The 23,543-nt window shown below is 36.2% G+C and overlaps 1 protein-coding gene and 1 pseudogene across 1 annotated transcript; one reads left to right on the top strand and one right to left on the bottom strand.

The window, feature by feature from the left end:
- Positions 1-360: 360 nt before the first annotated feature.
- LOC113071546 (PHD finger protein 3-like) lies at positions 361-6,256 on the bottom strand (annotated as a pseudogene).
- A 750-nt stretch (positions 6,257-7,006) lies between these two features.
- Positions 7,007-9,274, top strand: LOC113071545 (interferon alpha-inducible protein 27-like protein 2A). Its single transcript, XM_026244896.1, has 4 exons — positions 7,007-7,146; positions 7,262-7,297; positions 8,028-8,189; positions 8,333-9,274. The coding sequence occupies exons 1-4, from the start codon at positions 7,140-7,142 to the stop codon at positions 8,434-8,436; spliced, it is 309 nt and encodes a 102-aa protein (XP_026100681.1). The 5' UTR covers positions 7,007-7,139; the 3' UTR covers positions 8,437-9,274.
- The last annotated feature ends 14,269 nt before the right edge of the window (positions 9,275-23,543 follow it).

Below are 23,543 nucleotides of genomic sequence, written 5' to 3'. Positions count from 1 at the left end.
CTGTCCACACTATCTGTATCTTCCATTCCAACCTCCCTCTAGCTTTTTCATTATTGTAAAATAAACATGTTGGGGAGGGAGAGATTTTGAAAATACATATCGGTCGACCACTAGTACGAAGTCATGTTTGCTTGGGGATCAAATACTTATTTCACTCAAATTTCTAACCTTTATATAAAATATTTTTTTCGGGATATTTTGGTTGGTATTCTGTCTCTATAGTTTAAAATAAACCTACCAGACCCTTGTTTTTTGGTAATTGGGCAAATTTACAAAATCTGCAGGGGATCAGATAAATACTTTCCCCCACTGTAGCTCTTTTTAATCAACTAAAGAAAAGCTACTGACTAACTCTAACTGATAATCCAGCAAAAATCACATTCTCACACACCGCTTCAAAAGAATCTCCTCCAGTGAGTCTCGAACACTTCGCCTGATTTGCCCAGTGGACGGTTTCTTTGAGGTCACATGTGATATTTTCACTTTCTTCATCTCATGTTTCACACTTGGTCCTGCAAAAATTTTAACTCTAAATTATGAATGTATATAATTTTGTATTTATTTAAAATGAATGCACAAAATCATTTTATTAATAAGAAAACATTTTAATAATAAACTGACAATTTAAAATATTTATATATTAAAATATTTATATATGTAACTAATACAATTGTGTAAATGGTGTATAAAATAACTGATGGAAGTATGTATACCCTTTGATGCGGAATCTTCTGATGGTCGTCGTTCTCCAACATCCTATGTAAAAAATTAAAAATGTAAAAAAAGAAAAACTACAATATAGCAGTGAAAACTGCAATCTGAGCCAACCAAATTCAAGTGACCATATCATTGGTAGTTGGAGAATGTAACACAACCTATCCATGTGAACACAGCAACACCCCTGTGAGGAACCGTCCACATACACTGTGTGTTTTACACCCATGTGTTAATAATATAGAAAAGCAGATATGTACAAACCCTTTTAAAGTAAGCTGGTGGCTACCACACAAATCAAAAGCTAAATCAGAAAGGGCAGAATAAAATATATGTAATTCTGCCATAAGCAAATCATCAAATACTTTAATGCTTCAAAGACAAACTAATTTTGTTTTGGCACTAAGTTGATATAAGACAAATCAGATCCCATGTTCTTTCCAATTAAAAGGGTCATATTGTACATTTGTATTATTTTCCCCCTTGAAGTCCAAATGTAATATTTGAAGTTTTTTGTATCAAATAGAGTTTCCATTAGTACAAAACTCTTACTTCCTTTTAAAACCCTTTGATTAATCTGATTTGAGGCAATGCCACGCTAATATTAATTTGGCAGCCTCTGGTTTTCACAACAATTTCAGGCACATTTCACATGATTAAAGTGATGTTGCGCAACGTCTATACTTTCATGCATGTCAGTTAAACAAAATAATTAAAACAACTTAAATACTTCCTTTCACTCTTGATTTTTTTCAACTATGCATGTGATCACATTATTTTGCAGTCTACTACAGGATGAATTGTTTGCTTACTTTTCGGAAGGGTCGTATTCCACCTGCGGTGACCGACTGCTGGGGTCTCGGTTTTTGCTTAGCAGATAACTTATCATCGGACTGCTCTGTGGCTTGAGCACCGGTTTTCCCATCCTCTTCCGCACAGCACTTCAAGCACACATACTCCTGGTCCTCCTTTTCCATCTGCTGAACTTTAGCCAGATCCAGACCCACACAATCCCCATGAAACCAGTCATCACAGCGGCCGCAGCCCCACCATAAACCTACTCAACAAAGCAGACAACAGCACAGGTCGGTCTTCAGCCCATCGCTTTGAGCAAATCCATTCAGATCTAACATGAGGCTTTTCTTACTACCAATTTATTAGGGTTTCTGCAGGTTTAATGTAAATGACTTAAGACAAAATAAAGAACATTTAAGCAATAAATTGAAGGTACCAATAAGTCAATTTGGTATCTAAACATAAATGTCTAAGCACCACACAAAGAGTTGTATTAGCAACACTTCAAAGTTGCAACAGATCAATGTTTAAATGTTCAGTTTGTATCTCAAGTAAATGCATCTTGATTTAAAAGTGACTGTAAAAAAGGTTTTAATTTATAAATCTCTAGACTGATGTTTTAGTGCACTTCCTGCAGTATGTTATTATAAAGATCTGAAAAAGATTTTTTGTACACATCATATTTAAGGTGTCTAGTATTAATATATAAATTCACATATATTCAGTTTGTTGAGTGTGGTCATGAGTAAACATCTTGATGGTCACAACAGTGATCAATGGGATAACCATAAACTTAAGTATACAATATAAATCCATTTGCAGTTGTTAGTGAAAATTACACTAAAATGTTGCAATGACGGTGTTGGTGTTGAAATACTGGTAGCATTAATATAAACATTTGATGATGTCTTTTGCAAGAATGTAACAATTTTGAAAAACGTAGCTTGTATTTCTTTCGTTTTTTTATCTCAGTATTCCTGTCAATGTTGTATAAGGGTTTTAATGCATAATAGTTACCCTAGAATGTGATCAAACAATAGCTGGCCTAAGAAATATAACCAATTTTATCACACATTATCCCACTGACAACCATAAAAAACTATTTCACACATTTTTACAAAAAAAACGGTTAGGGTTACTAATGACACATCTGTATATTTTCATATCTTAGAAAAAATTGTGATTAAACGGATGTATTGACCTATGTACAAAAATGTATTGACCTATGACCACTGGAATAAATGTAGAGATAAAAGTTGACATACCGGTTGTTGTGAGGTTTCTTGCATGATCCGCAGTGCTTGCTGGGATCCCACACAGTCTCGCTTTCAGGAGGAGGCTCGCCCTCGGCTTCCTTCTTCACCACAGGGGCATTGTCAGGGATAAAGAGCTGCGGCTCCTCTATCGAGATGCTCCTTGAGTTTCTACTCTTGTGTCTTTGCTGGATCTTCTCTGGCTTCTTGATCCTGACCTTCTCCTGCTCCTCTTCTCCTTGGCTGTTTGTCACAGGTGGGTTTGTTTTGTTTACAGGAGTGGGAGGATGCTGTGGCTTTTTCGAAGGGTGAGGAGACTGGACTGACTTGACACCCGGACCAGAATCAGATGACAGTTTCCTGCTGACAGTCGGGGACACCGGGACAGGTGGGTTCACCGTTTGGTTTGCATGATGTCCGTCTCGAATCTTTTGTATTTTTGAGGGTGATTTAGGAGTGACTGGCCCACCTGGACGTTTCAAGCCAACCTTGACAGGCTTTCCTTTGAGACTTTCTAGGCGGCCAGTATGTATCTTTTTGTCTCTGGGATGTCTAGAGACTTTCTGCAAGAGCCCTGGCCTGGTGAGATGAGATGGTTTATTTTTGGCAGCTGACAGAGCCTGTTTGTGTTTCAGAAGCTTTTTGACTGCAGGTTGAACTGCCGTGCCGTTCTTGTTCCCTGTTTTTTGTGCGCTTAGCTTCCGGGTCTTGATTTGGTCATTCTTTTTGGTGTCTGTTGGTGTGGTGTTTTCCACGCTGGGCTTGAGTGACTCGGTGCTGCTGTTAGTGTCTTGTACTTCATTAGGGTTCACATACGGCCCAAAATCCATAGGCATGTCGTCACTAGTTGACTGGCCGACGCTCACTTCCCCGACAACCTCTTGTTCGGAATTAACAACTTCCTGTGTGCCATCATCTTGAGTTTGTTCCAAATTGAGTGCAAGGCCATCAGCAGCAACACTGTCATCCTGGAAGCCCAGAGACTGGAGAGCGCTAGTGCTAAACGATCCAAACGCTTGCGACGGGCCAGGAAGCAGTTCGATTTTGAAGCCCCCGACAGTAACAGTTAATCGACGTAACACAACTACTGGATTCATAGAGGAGTCGACCTCATGGACTCCAAAACGACGGCTGAGCAGGGCTTCTCTTTTTGCATCAAGGCTTTTATCTCCACCTGGGTTTGTGCTGCATGTTGCCTCTTGCTTGTTACTCCCAGCTGCTTTTCGCACAGGACCTGGCCGTCTGCCTTTAACACGACCGCGGCTTGCTGAAAGAGAAAAATGGTTTCAATACTCTCAAAGTGGCAAAACAGAACAGATGAGCAGTCATACACAGCAAATGGGCAAAAATATTGGTTTAATAAGACTTTAAACCAAATCATCATTATACTTTATTAATATCCCAATACAGACATTTAAACAATATCAAAGGAGATCAAAAGGAGGGTGAACTGGGAAAAACTGTCAATTAATTTTTATTTTTTGTTCAAACAGTGCAAAAAACTACCCGTCTCAACAACATAAAGACCCTTTGTGATTTCCTACAGCATTTTTGTGACTCAGTGCAATATTTATTCTACATGCATCACTGTTTAGACAAAAAACAAATCTTGAATAAATGTCTTAATAGTTTTAAACTACTTTTTTTTGACAAGTTTACATAATTTACATTTTATCTTTTTTATTGTAAGAATTAAATGTAACTAATAAATTGCATTTAAAAAAATAAAAGCTTCACCAAAAAAAAAAAAAAAGACAGCTGCAAACAATCAGTGAACTTATTAGGGTTACTCCTGAACCTTTATTGCAAGCTGATTCATGTGTCCATGTTGTTATGTGCACCTGTTTGTCTCCTCTGTAAATGTCTTCTGCCCTGTGAGAAATTGGACTGACTGTGTTCTCCTTCGGATGGACTCTGACTAACACCTGCTGTTGTCATGTCATGATCTGCAGCTGCAAAACACAAAGTAGTTCAATGACAGACCTTCTCCTAAATTAACGCACAAGCAGACTTCAAAAGCAACTACTGTACCTGTTGAGCTCCCAAGCTTAAAACTGACATCTTCATTTTCTAAGAGATGAAACTGGGCGCTAGCAGACCCAAACATGGGATCTTTGTCACTGAGCATGTTCTTCAGTGAATCTTCGGGTTGGCCGTGACCCGCTTCAAACTCCTCACTAGCTTCACATTCCAGGTTCTGTCCGAGCAGTAAGGAATCATCCAACTGGTCACTGGGAACCAGATGATTGAATGGGCCACCAACTATATCCATGAATGCCTGCACTGTATGGTTTGCTCTGGGAGAGTAAAACAGGTAATTGTTATAAATGTATCTTGAACACTGCATTATCTTCTAATGTTGGGTATTTTGACATAAGTTGGATTGATGACATTAACTCCACGTTGTTGTTGTTGTTGTTTTGGAGCCATGACTTTAAGGTATGTTCTTAAACAAATTAAGCTTTAGAGAGTTTTAACGCATTCCGGTAACACTTCATTTTAAGGTCTCATTGTTACAGTGTAATTATACAAATAAGTACTGGGTGATATATTAATTAACTACATGTACTTACTATATGGTTATAGTTTGGATTAGGGTTACTTGCATGTAATTGATTGTGCTGCGCATTATGTATTGTTATAATAGTAGTTGTAACAAGAACACCGTGAAACCTGAAATTAACTATTTAAAGTTCCATAAAAAAGAACAACTTAAAATCAACATCAAGTTGTGTGCCTACAACAAACGCACCGCGTAATAGGGGGGAGAAAAAAAACTTTATTGGTTTCAAGTGTTAAGAGTAGACTGGTGTTTTTATTTTGGCTCCAGATCGCTTCGCGTGCACAGACAGCTAGAGCACGCGGCCCCCAGCAGCTCACACATCCATTGACTCTCCCTGAGCAGAAAATGTAGCATTTTAAAAACGGCGTTAGTGTTTGCAAAAAATGCATTCGCCGTTTAAGCAAAGCACGGCATTAAAACCGCCTCACAAAACAAACACGCCACCAAACGCTTCCGCGGGCCTTAACCAACCAGTCTGCGTGCATCTCACCCGCTCACCAGACCGAGTAAAACTCACTCGTATCAACCCCAAGCGTTCGACACCGCCTTCCAAATGTGCATATACAGTTAGCGGCACATTCGACGCGGTTTTTGCACAAACTCGACTCACGTCGCGTGCACCGCTGGAAGGCCTCGCGTTAAACGAATTGAGCGTGCACGCCCACTCCGGGCTAGATAAAACACTCACCGCGTTTGTCACTGTGATCGAAGAGCCAGTGCATAATGGAATAAGGACTTGTATTATCGCTTACGTTGTTGGGATGCCATTCGGGTTATCGTTGTCGTCAATGCCACAACCTTTTCCGCTTGGGTACTGTGGTGGGACAAGTAGTACTTCCTGTTGACCCTCCGAGCCAGTAAACGTGTGACGCGCTGGATCTGTCGACAGGGGGCAGCGTGATCTAGCACTCGTCATTGCTTTACCGGGAGAAGCGTGTGGCCAAGCATGTGCAGGATAGTATTTCAACAAATAATAATAAAATTATAGCACGTGTAATAGAAAGCTAAGCAAACAAACAACTGTATGTTTAAATAAATAATTGCATTCATTTATTTTTAAGTAATAACAATTAGGTCACAAATTTAAGCACACGTTTATGGCGTTGTCACATGGTGCTTGTTACTTTACTCAGCGCTTCTCCGTACCGCCAGTTACGCTCGAATGTGATTACTAAATAAACCATTATTGTAAGTAACTTTCTACTTATTTCTGCTTTTATAGTTGATATAAAATATTTTAAATAATGAATGTAAAAGATGAAAAGAAATTTGTGAGCATGTTTCTCCAAATAACGCCCTCAGATTTGAAGGGTTTCTGATCAGCCAAGCGCCCCCTGGTGGAATACAACTGCTCTTGCAGTGAACCGTTACTTTCCAAAAATTAATAGAACAAAGTATAATTACATTGAGAATGGGACGCACGGGATTAAATAAAATATTACATCTTAACATCCAACTGTCTTGTGATCATTGTCAGAGGAAGAATCAGTGGACCACAATATGTCGACTGCCAAAAATAGCTACATCACAGAAAGAACAAAAATTAAAGTAGTAAGTTAGGTGAAGCATATGAAAGAGAAATAATGCGATTAATAGAATAATTAAGTTTAGTAAGACTATCTCTGGAAGAAGTAGTTGCTTGCCAACAATAACAGCGATTCTAGGAAACCGAAGCGTCCTAGTTTCGTTTTGTACGTCACTGGGGCGTGGTGAAGTCTAAACGTGTCCAAGTCACGAGTCTAAAAAAATACTGAAGTGTGTGCCGTCGATGGCCGTTCTCACGTTGTGTAGTTTAATGTAAACTCTTCGAAAGCATGCCATGTGAGTACCAATTATTATTATTATTATTATTATTATTATTATAAACGACACAAAGCAAATATATCCATGTTTCTCTCGTTGTTTTTATTTAAAATATTTTATATTTCAACTTCAGCTCTATTCACCGTCATCGGTATTACAGCTGGGGCAGGTAAGTAGTAAGACCAAATGTTTTTCAAAAACAAATACCCTAATGGTTAATCCCAAAATTAAAATTTGTTGAAAATCTAAACTTACTTGCCTTTAGGACGTCCATAATGTAGATAAGTTTTATTAAACGAACAGATTTGGAGAAATTTAGTAGTAGTTCTACATTTTTTTTCTCTCTGTCTCTTTTAAGATAGTCAAAATAAGAGTTTAAACATCTCATAAAAACATCACAATAACTCATAAGTAAACAGTAAGTAATCAATTAAGATGTTTTTAACTTCTCTGAAAAAATGATCAGATCAGCAAAGTTTACAAGCTAAAACCGTTCTAAACAAATATGAATTATGGACTGGTATTTTGGCCAGAAGTTTCTTTTTCCTTTCAAACGTCACAAAGTGTATGCTAACAGATTGACTGGATGCATGTGAATTATTTTTGGATTATTGTTACATTTTTATCACTGATTTGGTCTCCTGATCTGACGGCACCCATTCACTGCAGTTAAACCATTGGTGAGCAAGTCCTGTTTCTCCAAATCTTTTCTAATGAAGCAAAACTCATGGCCAGAGAATTATTTTCATAATATTATTTTACAATTTTTTACTGAAAAATGTTATATTTGGGTGAACTATTCCATTTAAGGGTAAAATGCTAGTTATTAATTTAATAATTTAAAAGACAAGTTTTCACAGAAATATTTTGATCTATTTGTTCATTTTCATGTTGATTAGCTGGTGCTGTACTTCTGACCCCGGTGGCACTCGGGATCGCTGGTTTTACGGGCGCCGGTATCGCAGCAGGCTCTACGGCAGCTGGCATGATGTCATCAGCAGCCATTGCCAATGGGGGCGGTGTGGCTGCGGGAAGTTTGGTTGCAATCCTCCAGTCAGCAGGTATTTACCAGTTCTTTAGGAGTATAAACGAGCAAAACAATCAAACATTAATTAGCCTTATAAGCTAGAAGTGTAACTGATTTTTTAAGAATCATTAGTACCTGATTAATATGGAACGGTTTGCATTCTGTCCTTTTTTTCAGGTGCTGCTGGTTTGTCTGGAGCAGCAACAGCTGGTGTGGCATCTGTGGGTGGTGCCACAGGAGCTCTAGTAGGTGGAGCAGTTGATTTGTTCAAGCGAAAATGAGAAACGCACTGGAGTCCAAAGAGCTTCTGATCACAGCCAGCTACTATGAAAAGAGTTTAGCACCAGCTTCTCTGTGTTTAAAGTAATTGCTTGTAGCTTGATTTTAAACTTTCATTACATTTTGAAAATAAGAATGTAACCATCCGAAACACATATAGAAAAATCTGTGATTCGCCACCTTTCTTAACAAAATTACGGGGTCGTTCTAAAGCTCCAAGTCACATTAAAATGTGGTGGTAAAATGTAGATTAATGTTCTAACAGAAATTTTACATTGTATTTACATCCTGTTCATTATTATTATTCACTGTTTTGCAAAGATTCTGAAAAATAACTATTTTAAATGAATCCATGTGGTGATCTTGTGACCAGTTACATTTATAGACACTTTGCAATTCACAGTTACTTGCAAATGATGAACAGCACAAACACATGTATTTAATCAAGGAGAGAATAAAGTTTCAATACGGAGTTTTGAAGCTGACCAGAAGGGTACAATACACGCAAATATTATCTTAAAAATAAAGGTTCTTTATTGGCATCTGTGGTTCCATGAAAAAATTTGTAACATCCTAATGCACAAAAGGTTCTTTATAGTGGGAAAAAGTTTCTTACAACAATTCAATTGTTCGTCATATAATAACAATAAGGGCTTTTTAGAAACTCATTGAAAGGTTCTTTGGGGAACCAAAATCAGTTATTCCACGGCTTTGCTGCAAAAACCCACATCAGGAATCTAAATGGCTTCCAAAATTTGAATGTATTTTTTTGAATAGCTTCTAGAAAAACTTTGCTCTCAAGTGTTCTTTGATGTCATTAAAGTATTGTCTACATAGAAACTTGATGGTTGCTTCAGTACAATTAAAAAGGAACATGATATATTCAATACATTTGATACGATTGATCCTGGTAGAGTCTGGTTTTTATCTGAGCTGAATGTCTGCATTAAAAACAAAACCAGTTCACACTACCAGAACAAACACTTGTTACAGGGTTTGATAGATATATATATACAGAGGTGGGTAGAGTACCCAAAAACTTTACTCAAGTAAAAGTAAAAGTAATTCTAGAAATATTTACTCAAGTAAAAGTAAAAGTACTAGTCTTGAATAGTTACTTGAGTAAGAGTAAAAGAGTATCGGATAAAAAATCTACTCAAGTAGTTAGTTACTAGTTACTTTGGGTCATATATACTGAGCCTATTTTTATATAGATATATAGACAAAAAATGTATGTAATGTATGTGTGTGTGTATAAATGTATATATTTCATCAGCCTTTAATCCAATTTATGTAATTTATTATAAAACCCTGTCTGTTTATTTAAGTAACAAATATAGGTATCATGCCATAACATATTTTTAATACGACTGACTTTATTTTAAATGTGAATTTAACATTGAAAATTAATGTGATATAAATATTGCTACTAATCTTTCATTGTTCAGAAAGAGAGCAAATAACATTTACATTATTAAACATAATTTTCACTGACAGTCTAGATTTCATTCACTCTCAGAAACTACCATTAAAATCACTGAAACTGTTAACACTGTGAAATCAATATCTTAATTATAGATTCGTACACACATCTGCACTTTGTTGTTTCTGACGAGAGAATTCGGCAGAAAGAGGTATTCAGTCAGTGAGCGAGTGAAGGAAGCACCGGCATTTCAGCGATGACTCATCGGAACACCTCTGATTGGCCTGATTGCATTCAAAAGCTCAACAGAACCGTGTGTGATTGGTTAATGCGCAGCGCTGTAAAAACGCGTCTGTCTCTGGCTCAGCGCCAGCAAGCGATCACAGATCTGAATTTAGCAGCTGATGATATGACTTGCTGAACGTACTCGCACTGGTGTGATTGTATTAAAATTAATAAAATCTTAATCGGCTATTCTTTGTCTTTTGGAAGCTGCATTCAACCTGTTATAAGCCACACACGTACAACAAACTAATGTCACAGTGGTATCGTGTACTGTAATCGAATGTAGCCCAAGTTATTACCTGTTAAACAGTAGACAGCACACGCGTTCATCTAATAAGGATCTCCATCGCAAGCAAATAATAGCCTTTGCAGATTAGCTTTCAATTCAGTGCAGTTCCATAGCCCCGTTTTCAACGCTGCTAATATTCTTAAACGTTACAACTCTGAGTGAACCGCTTCAGAGCTCAGCGCGTGCAGCATGGAACTGAACGACTCAATCAAACTGATTCATGAACCAATTCACTCGTTTGCCAATTGGTTTGATCAAGCCTTTGAACAGAGTTGACTCAAAAGAATGAATCATTCGCGAATGGGCATCGCTCATTGTCCAGAGAAAAGTAGACGGCGCGTTTGGAATAAACTGAAGCATTTATTGCATTAAGATAAAGTAACGAGAGGGGCGTCGCCCACAGTAACGAAGTAAAAGTACAGATTTTTCCCAAAAAATGTACTCAAGTAAGAGTATAAAGTACCCATCTTTAAATATACTCCGAAAAGTATTCGTTACCCCCGAAAAATTACTCAAGTAAATGTAACGAAGTAAATGTAACTCGTTACTACCCACCTCTGTATATATATATATATATATATATATATATATATATATATATATATATATATATATATATATATATATATATAGCCCTCCGCTATACATACATATTTAATTTTTTTTTTCTACCGTACCAAACATACATACAGTGTGCTGCACTTAAATTCGTAAGGGGAAAAATGTAAACAATAAACCAACTCTGATTTCCGGCAACGGTTGAGTTTCGGTTTTGTTACGTCATTATTCTACTTGTGCACACTGCCCATTAGTGATGGGAAGTTCGGATCATTTTACCGACTCAGACTTTTGAGTAGGTGTGTTCGACATCGGCTGCGGCTGGATGCAACCGATCGGCGAGAGTAGCCGCGTGCAGGTGGGGAGGAGCTGCAAACGTATGGAAGGCCAAAAGGGTCAAATTCACGTGAATTTTAACGCGTCAACAACACGTTAAATACGTGTATTTCACGCGTAAACAACACGTATTTAACGCGTTAAGTACGTGTTGTTTACGTGTTAAAAATCAGCGCGTACTTAACGTGTATTTAACGTGTATTTCACGTGTTAAATACACGTGAAGTACACGTGAAGTACGCGTTAAAAATCAGTTTGAACGGGTCAATGTCATTGGCTGCTGAGGACTTGGGTCAAACCACTTCTGTGAGCTTAGAGGGGTGTACCATTCACAGAAAGGCAACCATCATTTAACATGCTATAGATCAGCTTATTCAGCCTTATTATTTTGTCTTTTTTTGTATAGACTATAGAAATAATATAATTTAATTGCAGTTTTATGAAATATTTATTTTTTAATAAATATTAATTAACATTTTGTGGTGATAGTATAATGTTTATAAAAGTTAAATTTTTTGTAATGAAACAGGACTTTTTGTTTAGCTCTTGACTCGCCAAAATATACTATTTAAATACTGTTGCTTTCTGAGTGCCATACACAAAAATACCAACTCATAACTCCACGAATATAGCAAGGAGAGTCAAAAGATATAGTCTGAATCTACTGTGACGATCCAAGGGGATGTAGTATTTTATTTTGCCCAGCAGGTGTCATGGGGTAACACTTTTTGTGTCTTTAGGTTAAGTGCTGTGATGCAGGTGTGGAAAATTGATTGTGATTAACCATGCTGCCTATAAGATGCTGGCTTTCTTACCCTTTGGAGGGAAGGAGATTGGGGCTTGGTCTTTGCTGGTCGGTGGTCAGGCGGACTTTCTCACGCTCTCCAGTCCAAGGCTTGATGTTTTGTTTTTGTATCTTTATATTTTTTTTATGTTTTACCTCAATGTGGTTATGGCTGTTTTCTGATTAAAACACATATTTGTGCAAATTTGATTATGTTGTATGGACTCTCTATTCATGTTGCTACTCCTTGATCCAAGGGGGTGTAACACTACGTTCTGTCAAATGTTTAATAGAGCTCTCCAACTGATTCATGGGTTTAGGTATTATTTACATATGAAAGATAGTAATGGATTGTTTTGATTTTGGACTCATTTCAATCTGGAGAATCGGCTGTAAATAATGATATGCCATTTTCACAATCAGAGCAAGTTTCATGAAGTTATAAAGGTAAAACCATGAGAATATTGTAGCATGTGCGCATTTGGAGTTTTTTTCTTGTTTTGTTATAATTCGATGACGGATATCTTCAAATCTGAATGACAGATTATTGTATAAATGGGCTCATTTTAATCGAGAGAATTTTAAATGTTCCAATATTATTAAAATAACTAAATTACTAGTAACTACTTACTGCTCAACTCTGACTTTCAGTAAATAAAAATAGATATTTGCACATTCTCCTGCTGAGAAATAACTGACAAAATGTAAGAAAAAAATATAGTGTTCAAGATAATTTATATCCATCTTATTTGATATTCAATATCTCAGGACATACATAAGTTTAGTTGAAGTATCTGTTTCAAAAGTTTTGTGATAGTATAAGACTTAAGTTAGTATCGAGCATTAACATTTGTGTGGGGAAAATAGTTACAATGGAGGTAAGCAATCAATTCAGGTTTAAGATATACAAACCATTGAAATCAATATCTGTCTTTAGAAAACAATCATCTCAGGAATCAACAGCTTTTATTGTGCTTACATTTACAGCTATCGCCAAGCAGGTGGCACTTATTGAAACCTCTTTTTTTGTTCAGCAATTCTGCACTTTTTGTTCAGCGATTATGCACTCATCAGACAATCAGTAATTAAGTACACAGGTGATGTTATAAGACATAAGCATTTAAGACTTTCAGGATTAGAATGAGAGCTTGTACTAGGGTCAGGACAACAGAAGTATTATACTGCTACCACCGTCAACCCCCCCCCCACGCATCAATATTACTAATCATATTTTTCAAACTGCTGAATTAAAATCAATAAAAAATAGAAATCATTTGAAAGCTTAGAGTCTGAGCATTACAATGCATATAGCATGTTGATCAACTCCAAAATAGTGCTGAGAAAAAAAAAATAATCATCATTTTGGATACACTCTCGGATACACATATGTCATCTGAAAGGTCTCATGAAGTAGAATAAAACAACAGGGCTCTAGGCTCATTTTTTGCACTTGTTACACTAGTGCGCCTAACTTTTTTCTTACAAGTCCACTTTTTTTTTTTTTTAAATCGCTGTCCATATAAACAATATTGACTTGTAGCCTAAAAGATTAACTAACAATCTGGTTAACATAATGTATTTGAAGTACATTTCTACATTTCTACAAGAAAGGTAACTTACTGAAAAAGTGTTGGTGCTTAAAGTGTTTCACTGAGGTGAAATTTAAACCTAAAACATCTCAAGATATATGAAATAAAAAGAACAGGTGAACAGTCCCTAAACAGCTTACACTTATTGTATCAGCTATTAAAATAGTTCAGTTTTATATGTAATAGAAAAGTGATTATATTTTGTTAATATAATATATTTTATTAAGTTAAGTTAGAAAAGCGTTTGGAGCATTTTATGTTTGTTAAATAGTTTTTTTTAAGTAACGACCAAGCTGCCAGCGGCAGACAGTGAGCCTATATGTTTGATGAATTTAGCCTTCTCAAATCATCACGACTTGCCTAAAATAAAATCTATAGATATAAAACAGTTGAAGCATATGACATTGTTTGTTAGACCCAGATAAATGGAAGCTATCCAATCATTTGTGAGGAGATGCTTCAGGACAGGGAGACGGCAGCATGATCACTTGCAATTTTTTCCTTGGATATGCCATCATTTTTGCTTATAAAAGGTAAAAGTAATACATTATTCGTAACTGTACACACAATATCAACAAAACAGTTGCTCGTTCTGCCGTGTTGTCTTTAATAGGAGTACAAAAATTAACCGAAACTCAGTGAAAACATATACATATATATACATACATACATAAATATAGCTTTAAATAACTACTTAACAAAATAAAAAAAATAAAAAACAAAATTTCATTATAATTATAACCCATAAAGATGTACTTATCTCTAAAAGCGCTTCTAATGAGGAGATGACGAGTCGGGATTGCAACTGTCATGATCCCAGTTCGGTCTCCATCTGCTGGTTCTTTCTTTTCCTTTGCGCTCACTTATCTCTACTCTCATCATCTTCAGCTGTTCCTCGTTCTCTTCCGCTCACCTGCTCTCTATCTCCTATCATTAGGCTCTCTATTTCTAGCTCTGTCTCTTTCCATTCCCTGTTAGATTATTACTAACCACTTTGGATGTTTCTGACGTTTTTGTGCTTTTTCTACAGACCATTAGTCTAGTCTAGTCTAGTCTAGTCCTGTCCTGTCCTGTCCTGTCCTGTCTAGTCAAGTCGTTTGGAGAGTTTTGTATGGACTGTTTGTTGCTTGTCTTGTTCTCCCCCAGTTATCTGCCGTGAGGAGTAACGAGGGGTCCCCTGCCTCACCTGTACCCTGTCTCGCTGATCACAGGCTTCCCAGACCAGCCACTTTAGGCTCCATTGTTTTGACCAGGAATTATCCCTGTACTCTGCCTTTGTTTTTTGGCCGTTGCGGCTTTGCCTTATTTCTACTAAAAGAGCATTAACTTGCCATTCGCCTCCTGGGTTCTCTCTCTCTCTGTTCCGTGACAGCAACTTCATTCTTGTGATACAGATTCAGAAAATGCTAGTTTATTAGTAAATTAAAATCTTCTTCTTAAGCCTATTATTTGAACGCAGAACTGTTCAGCAGTGCTGCTGCGGGACACAAAACACTGTCGAGCCACTCTTTACAGTCGTGGCATCAAGGTCTCCTGTTGTTTCCAATAGGGCAGCAAGTTTTTTTTTGACGAATGTCTAAAATATAAAAGTAAGAACCCCGGCTCGAGGGGTTCCCCTTAAATGGCTCGTTGCACCGGTGCGACCTCAGAGTTTTTTTTAGTCGCACCATTGAGAAATTGTTTGAGGCTTTGAATAAACTAGAGCGAGTTTTGTACAAGAAGTCAACCCCAGACCCATATAATAATAATAATAGCCCTATTGATGTCACCATTTTACTTGTAACTTCAAAAAACAAGATTTCAGTGTAAAATTATGCACCAGCATTTAGAGTATATTCTCCTGATTAAAAGAGCCCAAAACTATCTGTCATTTATATCTAAGGATTTTCCTCATAAATTTATAACGCACATAAAACTGCACAGAGAGCATGTAGTTTAGCCAAAAATCTATGGTAGCTGTCATGTATGCTTTCCACTGATAACTTCATGAAAAAAGCATAGGCTATATCATAAAAAAGACAGGTCACTATTTGCAGATTAAACACAGTCGAAACTCACCATAAAACATCATTTAGATCTAAATATATATTTCATAAAGATATAACACATAGAAAAAAACGTAGGTAATATATCTTACAAAAAAAAAGAAAAAAAAAATTCAGTCCCGTGCCTCTTAACTTCACCAAACATGCATAGATCCTATGATCAGATCGAAAGATTTCGTTCATAGAGCTGTGACACATGAAAGCAGACTGGCGCACTGAGGCTGCAAAGAAAAACAGCTCGATACTTCACGTTTCGTTTTCATTCATAGCTTCAAGAATCATGCATAGATCATTATTTTCAGAAAATTATCCCAATTAAAATGAGCCCAGAGATACTGTAATCCATAGATGAGATCCAAATATATTGCTATAACACATAAAACCCAACAGGCACAGCACAACAAATAACTTTAGTTTCCCTTTGCACTTTTATTAATAACTTCATGAAACATTAGATCATGCAAAATCATATGTCATTTTTTACAAAATTCTACAGATTAAAAGGAGCTCAAATTCATCATAATTTGTTCACTTGATCTAAATATATTACTTACGATATTATCACATACATGAAATCATTCAACTGAGAAAATAACATGGGTTACGTTTCCATTCATAACTTCATGAAACATGCATAGCTCGTGGAAAGAGTTAAATTATCTCGATTAAAATGAGCCCAATTATCTGTCATTCAGATTTGAAGATATTCGTAATCGAATTATAACAAAACAAAAACTTTTTTTTTAAAAGATTTTACCTTTATAACTTCATGAAACATGCTCTGATTGTGAAAATGGCATATCATTATTTACAGCCGATTCTCCAGATTGAAATGAGTCCAAAATCAAAACAATCCATTACTATCTTTCATATGTAAATAATACCTAAACCCATGAATCAGTTGGAGAGCTCTATTAAACATTTGACAGAACGTAGTGTTACACCCCCTTGGATCAAGGAGTAGCAACATGAATAGAGAGTCCATACAACATAATCAAATTTGCACAAATATGTGTTTTAATCAGAAAACAGCCATAACCACATTGAGGTAAAACATAAAAAAAATATAAAGATACAAAAACACAACATCAAGCCTTGGACTGGAGAGCGTGAGAAAGTCCGCAAGACCAGCAAAGACCAAGCCCCAATCTCCTTCCCTCCAAAGGGTAAGAAAGCCAGCATCTTATAGGCAGCATGGTTAATCACAATCAATTTTCCACACCTGCATCACAGCACTTAACCTAAAGACACAAAAAGTGTTACCCCATGACACCTGCTGGGCAAAATAAAATACTACATCCCCTTGGATCGTCACAGTAGATTCAGACTATAACTTTTGACTCTCCTTGCTATATTCGTGGAGTTATGAGTTGGTATTTTTGTGTATGGCACTCAGAAAGCAACAGTATTTAAATAGCATATTTTGGCGAGTCAAGAGCTAAACAAAAAGTCCTGTTTCATTACAAAATACTGTAACTTTTATAAACATTATACTATCACCACAAAATGTTAATTAATATTTATTAAAAAATAAATATTTCATAAAACTGCAATTAAATTATATTATTTCTATAGTCTATACAAAAAAAGACAAAATAATAAGGCTGAATAAGCTGATCTATAGCATGTTAAATGATTGTTGCCTGTCTGTGAATGGTACACCCCTCTAAGCTCACAGAAGTGGTTTGACCCAAGTCCTCAGCAGCCAATGACATTGACCCGTTCAAACTGATTTTTAACGCGTACTTCACGTGTACTTCACGTGTATTTAACACGTGAAATACACGTTAAATACACGTTAAGTACGCGCTGATTTTTAACACGTAAACAACACGTATTTAACGCGTTAAATACGTGTTGTTTACGCGTGAAATACACGTATTTAACGTGTTGTTGACGCGTTAAAATTCACGTGAATTTGACCCTTTTGGCCTTCCATACAAACGGAGATATGAAGCCGGACACGTTGTGGCTCCCGTTTGCTGCAATTACGTCAGTCATGGCAAATCACGTGGCGTTTGCTTACTTGATCGCGTTTAAGATGCGTGTATAAGTGGTGTTTTGGAAGGGTGTCTTCCAAAACAAGATAACATATTGAATATATACTTTAGCAGTATCACATGGGTGTTTCTGCTCATACAAAATGATAAAAGTAACCTAAAAAAAATCCCTGGTGGGTATGTGTTTTTTAAGAAGGTTTCAGCAACAAGATTTACAGTACACTCCAGCTGAGCTCTTTTTAACATTTTAAACATAACACCACTGATTTTCATATACAGAAAAGGACAATTCTGTTGGATTTATATTGTGATTTAGACCAACTATTTGAAAGTGAACAGAATGTTAAGTTGAAGTTACAGCAAGTTGTTAGCAGTTTGCTAACCACATGCAGGTGAAGTGTAAACACAGCAAAATAAACTAAAGAATATGAAGAAACCAAACAAATGGAGGAACATAATGTATTATGTATCATTTGTATAGGAGCATACATTTATGACCACATTAGATTTTATGCTTTTAAGATTAACATTTTAGTTCTTAAAAATGCTCATTTGAATAGGTTATGCTGCTGAATACTGTAAAAGGTCTGTATAAAAAAGAAAGTCATGCAAAATAAACATACACAAACTTTATATTAACAATAAAGTAAATACAGTAAAACAATATTTAAAAAATATGATTTATAAGATGAAGACGACATAAAAACGTATTGAACTGTTTTAAAAATCCATATGAGAATTTCTGAAACTGAAGCCGACTGGCAATAAACTTGAAACGCACGTCATCGGTGTAATCAGTGAATCCAGCCAATTGTGGATCAGTTGTGTCGTCATCAGAACCTGTGCAGCCGCTCTTCAGAAGCTGCGCTGGCTGAGTTCTCCGGCTACTCTCGAATCGCTCTCGTGGTACTTTGACGGCACACGTCACAGTCACGTGGCGTCAGCGCTGTATCAAGTCGGACAAAATTTCTAACCGGCATGCACTGCTTCAAGTCAGCCGACGATCGGTTTGCGCAAAACTGCATGAAGTCGAACAAGCCTAGTCTCGTTCAGCAAAATGAACGAATCTTTTTTCGAGTCATTTCGTTCATTTCGTTCATTTTAGCAAAATGTTATTAAAATATTAAGTGCTACCTCCCCAACACATCTAGTACTTACGCAAACGTTGATCACACTACAAACAATACAAAAATAAAATGCTATGAGATAAAGAAAAAAATACTCATTCTTTACCTGGGTCTTCCCAGCCGGCACATGACCGACCTTCAACGTTGAAATATGGTTGAAATAAGGTCAGTTGTGGTTTCAACGTTGAAACAACGTTGATTCAACGTTTAAAGCTGAATGGTTGAAAAACATCCAGCACATGACCAACTTTCAATGTTGAAATATGTTTGAAATAAGGTCAGTTGTGGTTTCAACGTTGAAACAACGTTGATTCAACGTTTAAAGCTGAATGGTTGAAAAACATCCAGCACATGACCAACTTTCAATGTTGAAATATGGTTGAAATAAGGTCAGTTGTTTTAATGAAACAACGTTAAAAATGTTTAATGCTAAATGGTAGAAAAAGGTTAACAAGCTTTTAAATTATTTATATTAAATTATTTAAATTAATTATTTTAATAGCATTTTAAAATATTTTAGTCATGATACCTATTCTAAAATCTAAAGGTATATGTTAAATATTATCATCATTAACAACAATAAAACTATATACATTTCGCTACTTTATCACACTGAAACAACTCCCATTGGTAGTTTTATTTTATTACTTCTATCATGATTGGTTAATCTGGCTGTCATTCAGGAAACTGGACAATGAATCGGTTCGCGCCTTTCTACATTTAAAAATATGACCGTTATTGTCGTCTTTCTGTTAGTGATGGGAAGTTCGATTCTTTTCCGCGAACCGGTTCTTTCGGACGGTTCGATTCAATAAACCGGTTGAAAAAACCGATTCATCGGTTCTTTCACGCTCGACGTAATGACGTCATTGGCGATGACGTAATGGCGTCACGTCTATCAAACATTCAAATATATAAAGTCAGTAATCATAACTTTAGTCAGTTAAAACCTCATAATCATGAAAAGTTTACATTTGAGTTTTGCAACAACACCTAAATACAGTAACAGCAATAATGTGCATATGAGGATTTAAGTCTTGAAGATAAAGTAAATAAATTAGGTGTCATCAGCGCAGAAACCATGATCCACTTACTAAACATAATCCATTGCAATGTATTTGTTATTAAATGAACTTACGTTTCGCCAGATTGCCCTTCATCCAAGCCCTCGAAATACCTGCGCTCATAACATTACTAGTACAGAATCAGAATCAATCACCAAAAGAATCAGTTGGCTTCAATCTGAATCGCGCATGCGCAGTATCATCAGTTCATCGGTTCTCAATTCGGACACGTCCAACAGAAACGATTCTCGGTTGAGTGTACTGATGATCCGAAAACCGATGCAACCGGTTCTTGACTCGAGAACGAAAATCGCTCTAACCGGCACTCTACTCGTGTTCATGTTCTGTTTACTACAAACTCAATTTGTGAATGTCATCATTAACTATAAATACAGTACAGATATCTCATAAATCATCCCTTATTCCTATTAAACATAAGAGTCTTTAGAGTCTTAATTATTGTCCAACTTCCCTGAAAACCCGTTTGGCCTATACATTATATACAATATACAGATTGGAAACATTAATCTAAAAAAAATAATAATAAAAAAATAAAAATAAAATATAGTAATTTTATCACACTTTCCGATGTTTAACAAAATACTTACAAAATTACACGCATGCGCAATATCATCAGTTCATCGGTTCTCAATTCGGACGCGTCCGACAGAAACGATTCTCGGTTGAGTGTACTGGTGATCCGAAAACCGAAGCAACCGGTTCTTGACTCGAGAACGAGAACTGCTCCAGCAGTGGGCGTGTTTGTTCATTATCTGGCTCGGCTCGGTGTTCATCTTCAGTTCGGTCTTCACAGCATTTCATTCAGTGTACTGTTTGAGTAAATGGATTACCCCGGGATATTGGTTTATTCTGACTCAGAGGGAGTGTCAATCACGTTAAAAAAGTTAACAGCTTAAGTAATTTGTGGATTTATGCTTATTGGAGACGTGAACCGTTTCAAACGATTCAGTTCGATTTGGTGAACTGGTTCAACCGGTTCACTAAGAAGAACCGGTTAAATTGAACGATTCGTTCACGAATCGGCCATCACTACTTTCTGTGAGTGAGGCGGCTAACTGTGAGCTGCTGCTCGTTATAACTGACTGCTCTATCGGTCCCGAATTATTTCATATTTGCCTGTACATTTTTTATTTATTTTGAGCGAATTTGAGTCGTGACATGTCAATGGAGAACAAAAACTGTGAACACAAGAAGGGTCAGGTGTTCTGCGAGGTCCTGAAAACATCCTGTCAAAATGAGGTAAGAAAATCGCTAACGTTATCTTTATTATCTTTTGAAAATAGTAAAGTATTACCAGAGTTTACAAATGGGTAGTTTAAAGGACATGTAACCTGCAGATAAATAAATACCCGTGTGTCTATTTTTGCATTGCTTTATCACAGCTGATCAAGTTAGGTGCTCACCTAATGTGTTGCTGGTAAGAGAGATTTAGAGATGGTTTAGAGATTTTCCCATATTTTCCTGATATGTATCCCATGCATTAGGTGTGTTATATATGTTTGTATTCTTATAATAGTTTCAAAGTGTTTTCTGAAACATATAAGTGCAAATGTCGGTATTTAAATAATATAATTTTAATGAATTAATGAAAATGAATAAATAAATAAAAGGATTGTTTAAAGCCATGGTTCTCAAAGTGTCAGCCCCCCTCTAGTTGTTATGCAGGTGAATCACTAAATTAAACTAATTAATGTTAATACATTTTAACTTAATCTTTGAGTAAGTTTTTTTTTTTTTGCACATTTAAGTATGTTAGAGTTAAAGTACAGTAAAGTTTTGTGACTTTTGTTAGATAATTACATTTAAAATTACATTTTAATTTAAACTTTTTTTTATTTACCTGTGTATGTAAGCACAGTTGTAGTGTTAATGTTCAAACATGGTAAAGTGTCTGACAACAATAAATATTCTTATTAGAATAAAACTGCCTAATTTTTTAACTGTAGACCTGTAGCTGAATAGTTTGGTCTACTACGCTGCTGAAATGTAATGTTGGTCATTATGGTGCAACTTAATATTTAATAACAAATATTTTCTGAAGTGGTACTTGGTATAAAAAGTTTGAGAACCAGTGGTTTAAAGAAATGGTATAATATGAAATCCTGCTTTTAAAGAACTTTTCAGTAAACCATTTCTTCTTTCCCCTTGTAGAGTCATCGAGGATCCAGCTTGTTCTTGAAACATTGGTAAGAAATTGTTCATCTGCTACATTGCACTGTCACTTCTGCTAGAGATGCTTTGACCTTTTGTGATAGGTTTTGATTGTACTTAGTTTATTAAAAATTTACTGAATTAGATTTTATTTGTTTTACTACACTGTATTACTAGTGTTTTGATTAAAACAGTGTAACTGGGGGCTCTGAAAACACTGCTTGTGAATAATTTGTTAATATTGTAAATTTGCATCTGAATACATTAAATAAGTGTTTAATGAATAGTGTTGTCCACTTTGTTTCCAACCTCACTGTTACTGAACTGTAAAGTGAAAATATTGTGTGATTTATTTTGCATTCAGTTTTCAGTTAAATATATTTCACAATATCAAAGTTATTGTCAAACATTGTGAACATACCTAAACTCACTGGTTAAATCTTATGTGCCCTCCAGAAGTTTGCCCTCTGCAAGTGAACGACGCCTTGTGGTGCCATCCCAAAGAAGTTCACAATCACTCTCACGGACCTTTTCCTGGACTGTGCCCAGCTGGTGGAATCACCTCCCAATCTCAATCCGAACTGCTGAGTCTTGACTCATTTTCAAGAAACATCTTAAGACTCATCTTTTTCACCGGAACTTAACCAACTAATGCTAGCACTTTTCCTTCTTTTCTTGTCTTTCATATAAAAAAAAAATAAAAAAAACCTGGCTATGCGTTCTGTACTAGACTAACTGAGACTTGTCATGGCACTTCTATACTGTTGTTGTTCGCTTGTACACCTGACTGCTTCTGTTCTTCTCATTCGTAAGTCGCTTTGGATAAATTCGTCTGTTAAATGATTAAATGTAAATGTTTATACAGGACGGTACAGAAAGTGCACAAGTGGGAGAGAGTGGAGGGGACGGCGTCAGAAAGGACCTAGCGCTGGGACACTTTCAAGGATCACCCGAAGCACAAGCACACTGTATACACGAGGCTGCTGGTTCTAACATTTTAGAGTGCCCTGCGGTAGAAATCTCATTCTGCATTCCCCACGGTAAAGAAGACACAGTCCGGGGGGGTTCCCATTATAAATCAACTGGTTGAAGGTTCCCTTCTCGAACTGTTCAACACATTTTCACTGCACAAATGTACACAACTCTTGTAATGAGACACATTACTAAAACATGTTTTTGACAGAAACTAGTTTTCCACCAAAATAAAAGATCCACTGGTTTCAGTCATAAAGGTACAAGGGTTTGTCTTGTAAGTGCTGAAAAAAATATGCATTTTTGTGCCGAATTATTTTACAAAAACCTTTAAATATTATTGTATTTGGATTGTTCTACTACATGTTTTTAGCATTACCTTCATGCATACTCTGCATAATAAAGTGTGGGATTATTTTCATCTGTTTTATACAGTATGTTTCCAAAATTTAACTGCTGTTTGAC

The sequence above is a fragment of the Carassius auratus genome, unplaced genomic scaffold (genome assembly GCF_003368295.1).
Source record: "Carassius auratus strain Wakin unplaced genomic scaffold, ASM336829v1 scaf_tig00007488, whole genome shotgun sequence".
Lineage (NCBI taxonomy): Eukaryota > Metazoa > Chordata > Actinopteri > Cypriniformes > Cyprinidae > Carassius > Carassius auratus.
The sequence above is the reverse complement of the archived record's forward strand: the minus strand, read 5'-3'. Positions and strand labels throughout refer to the sequence as shown.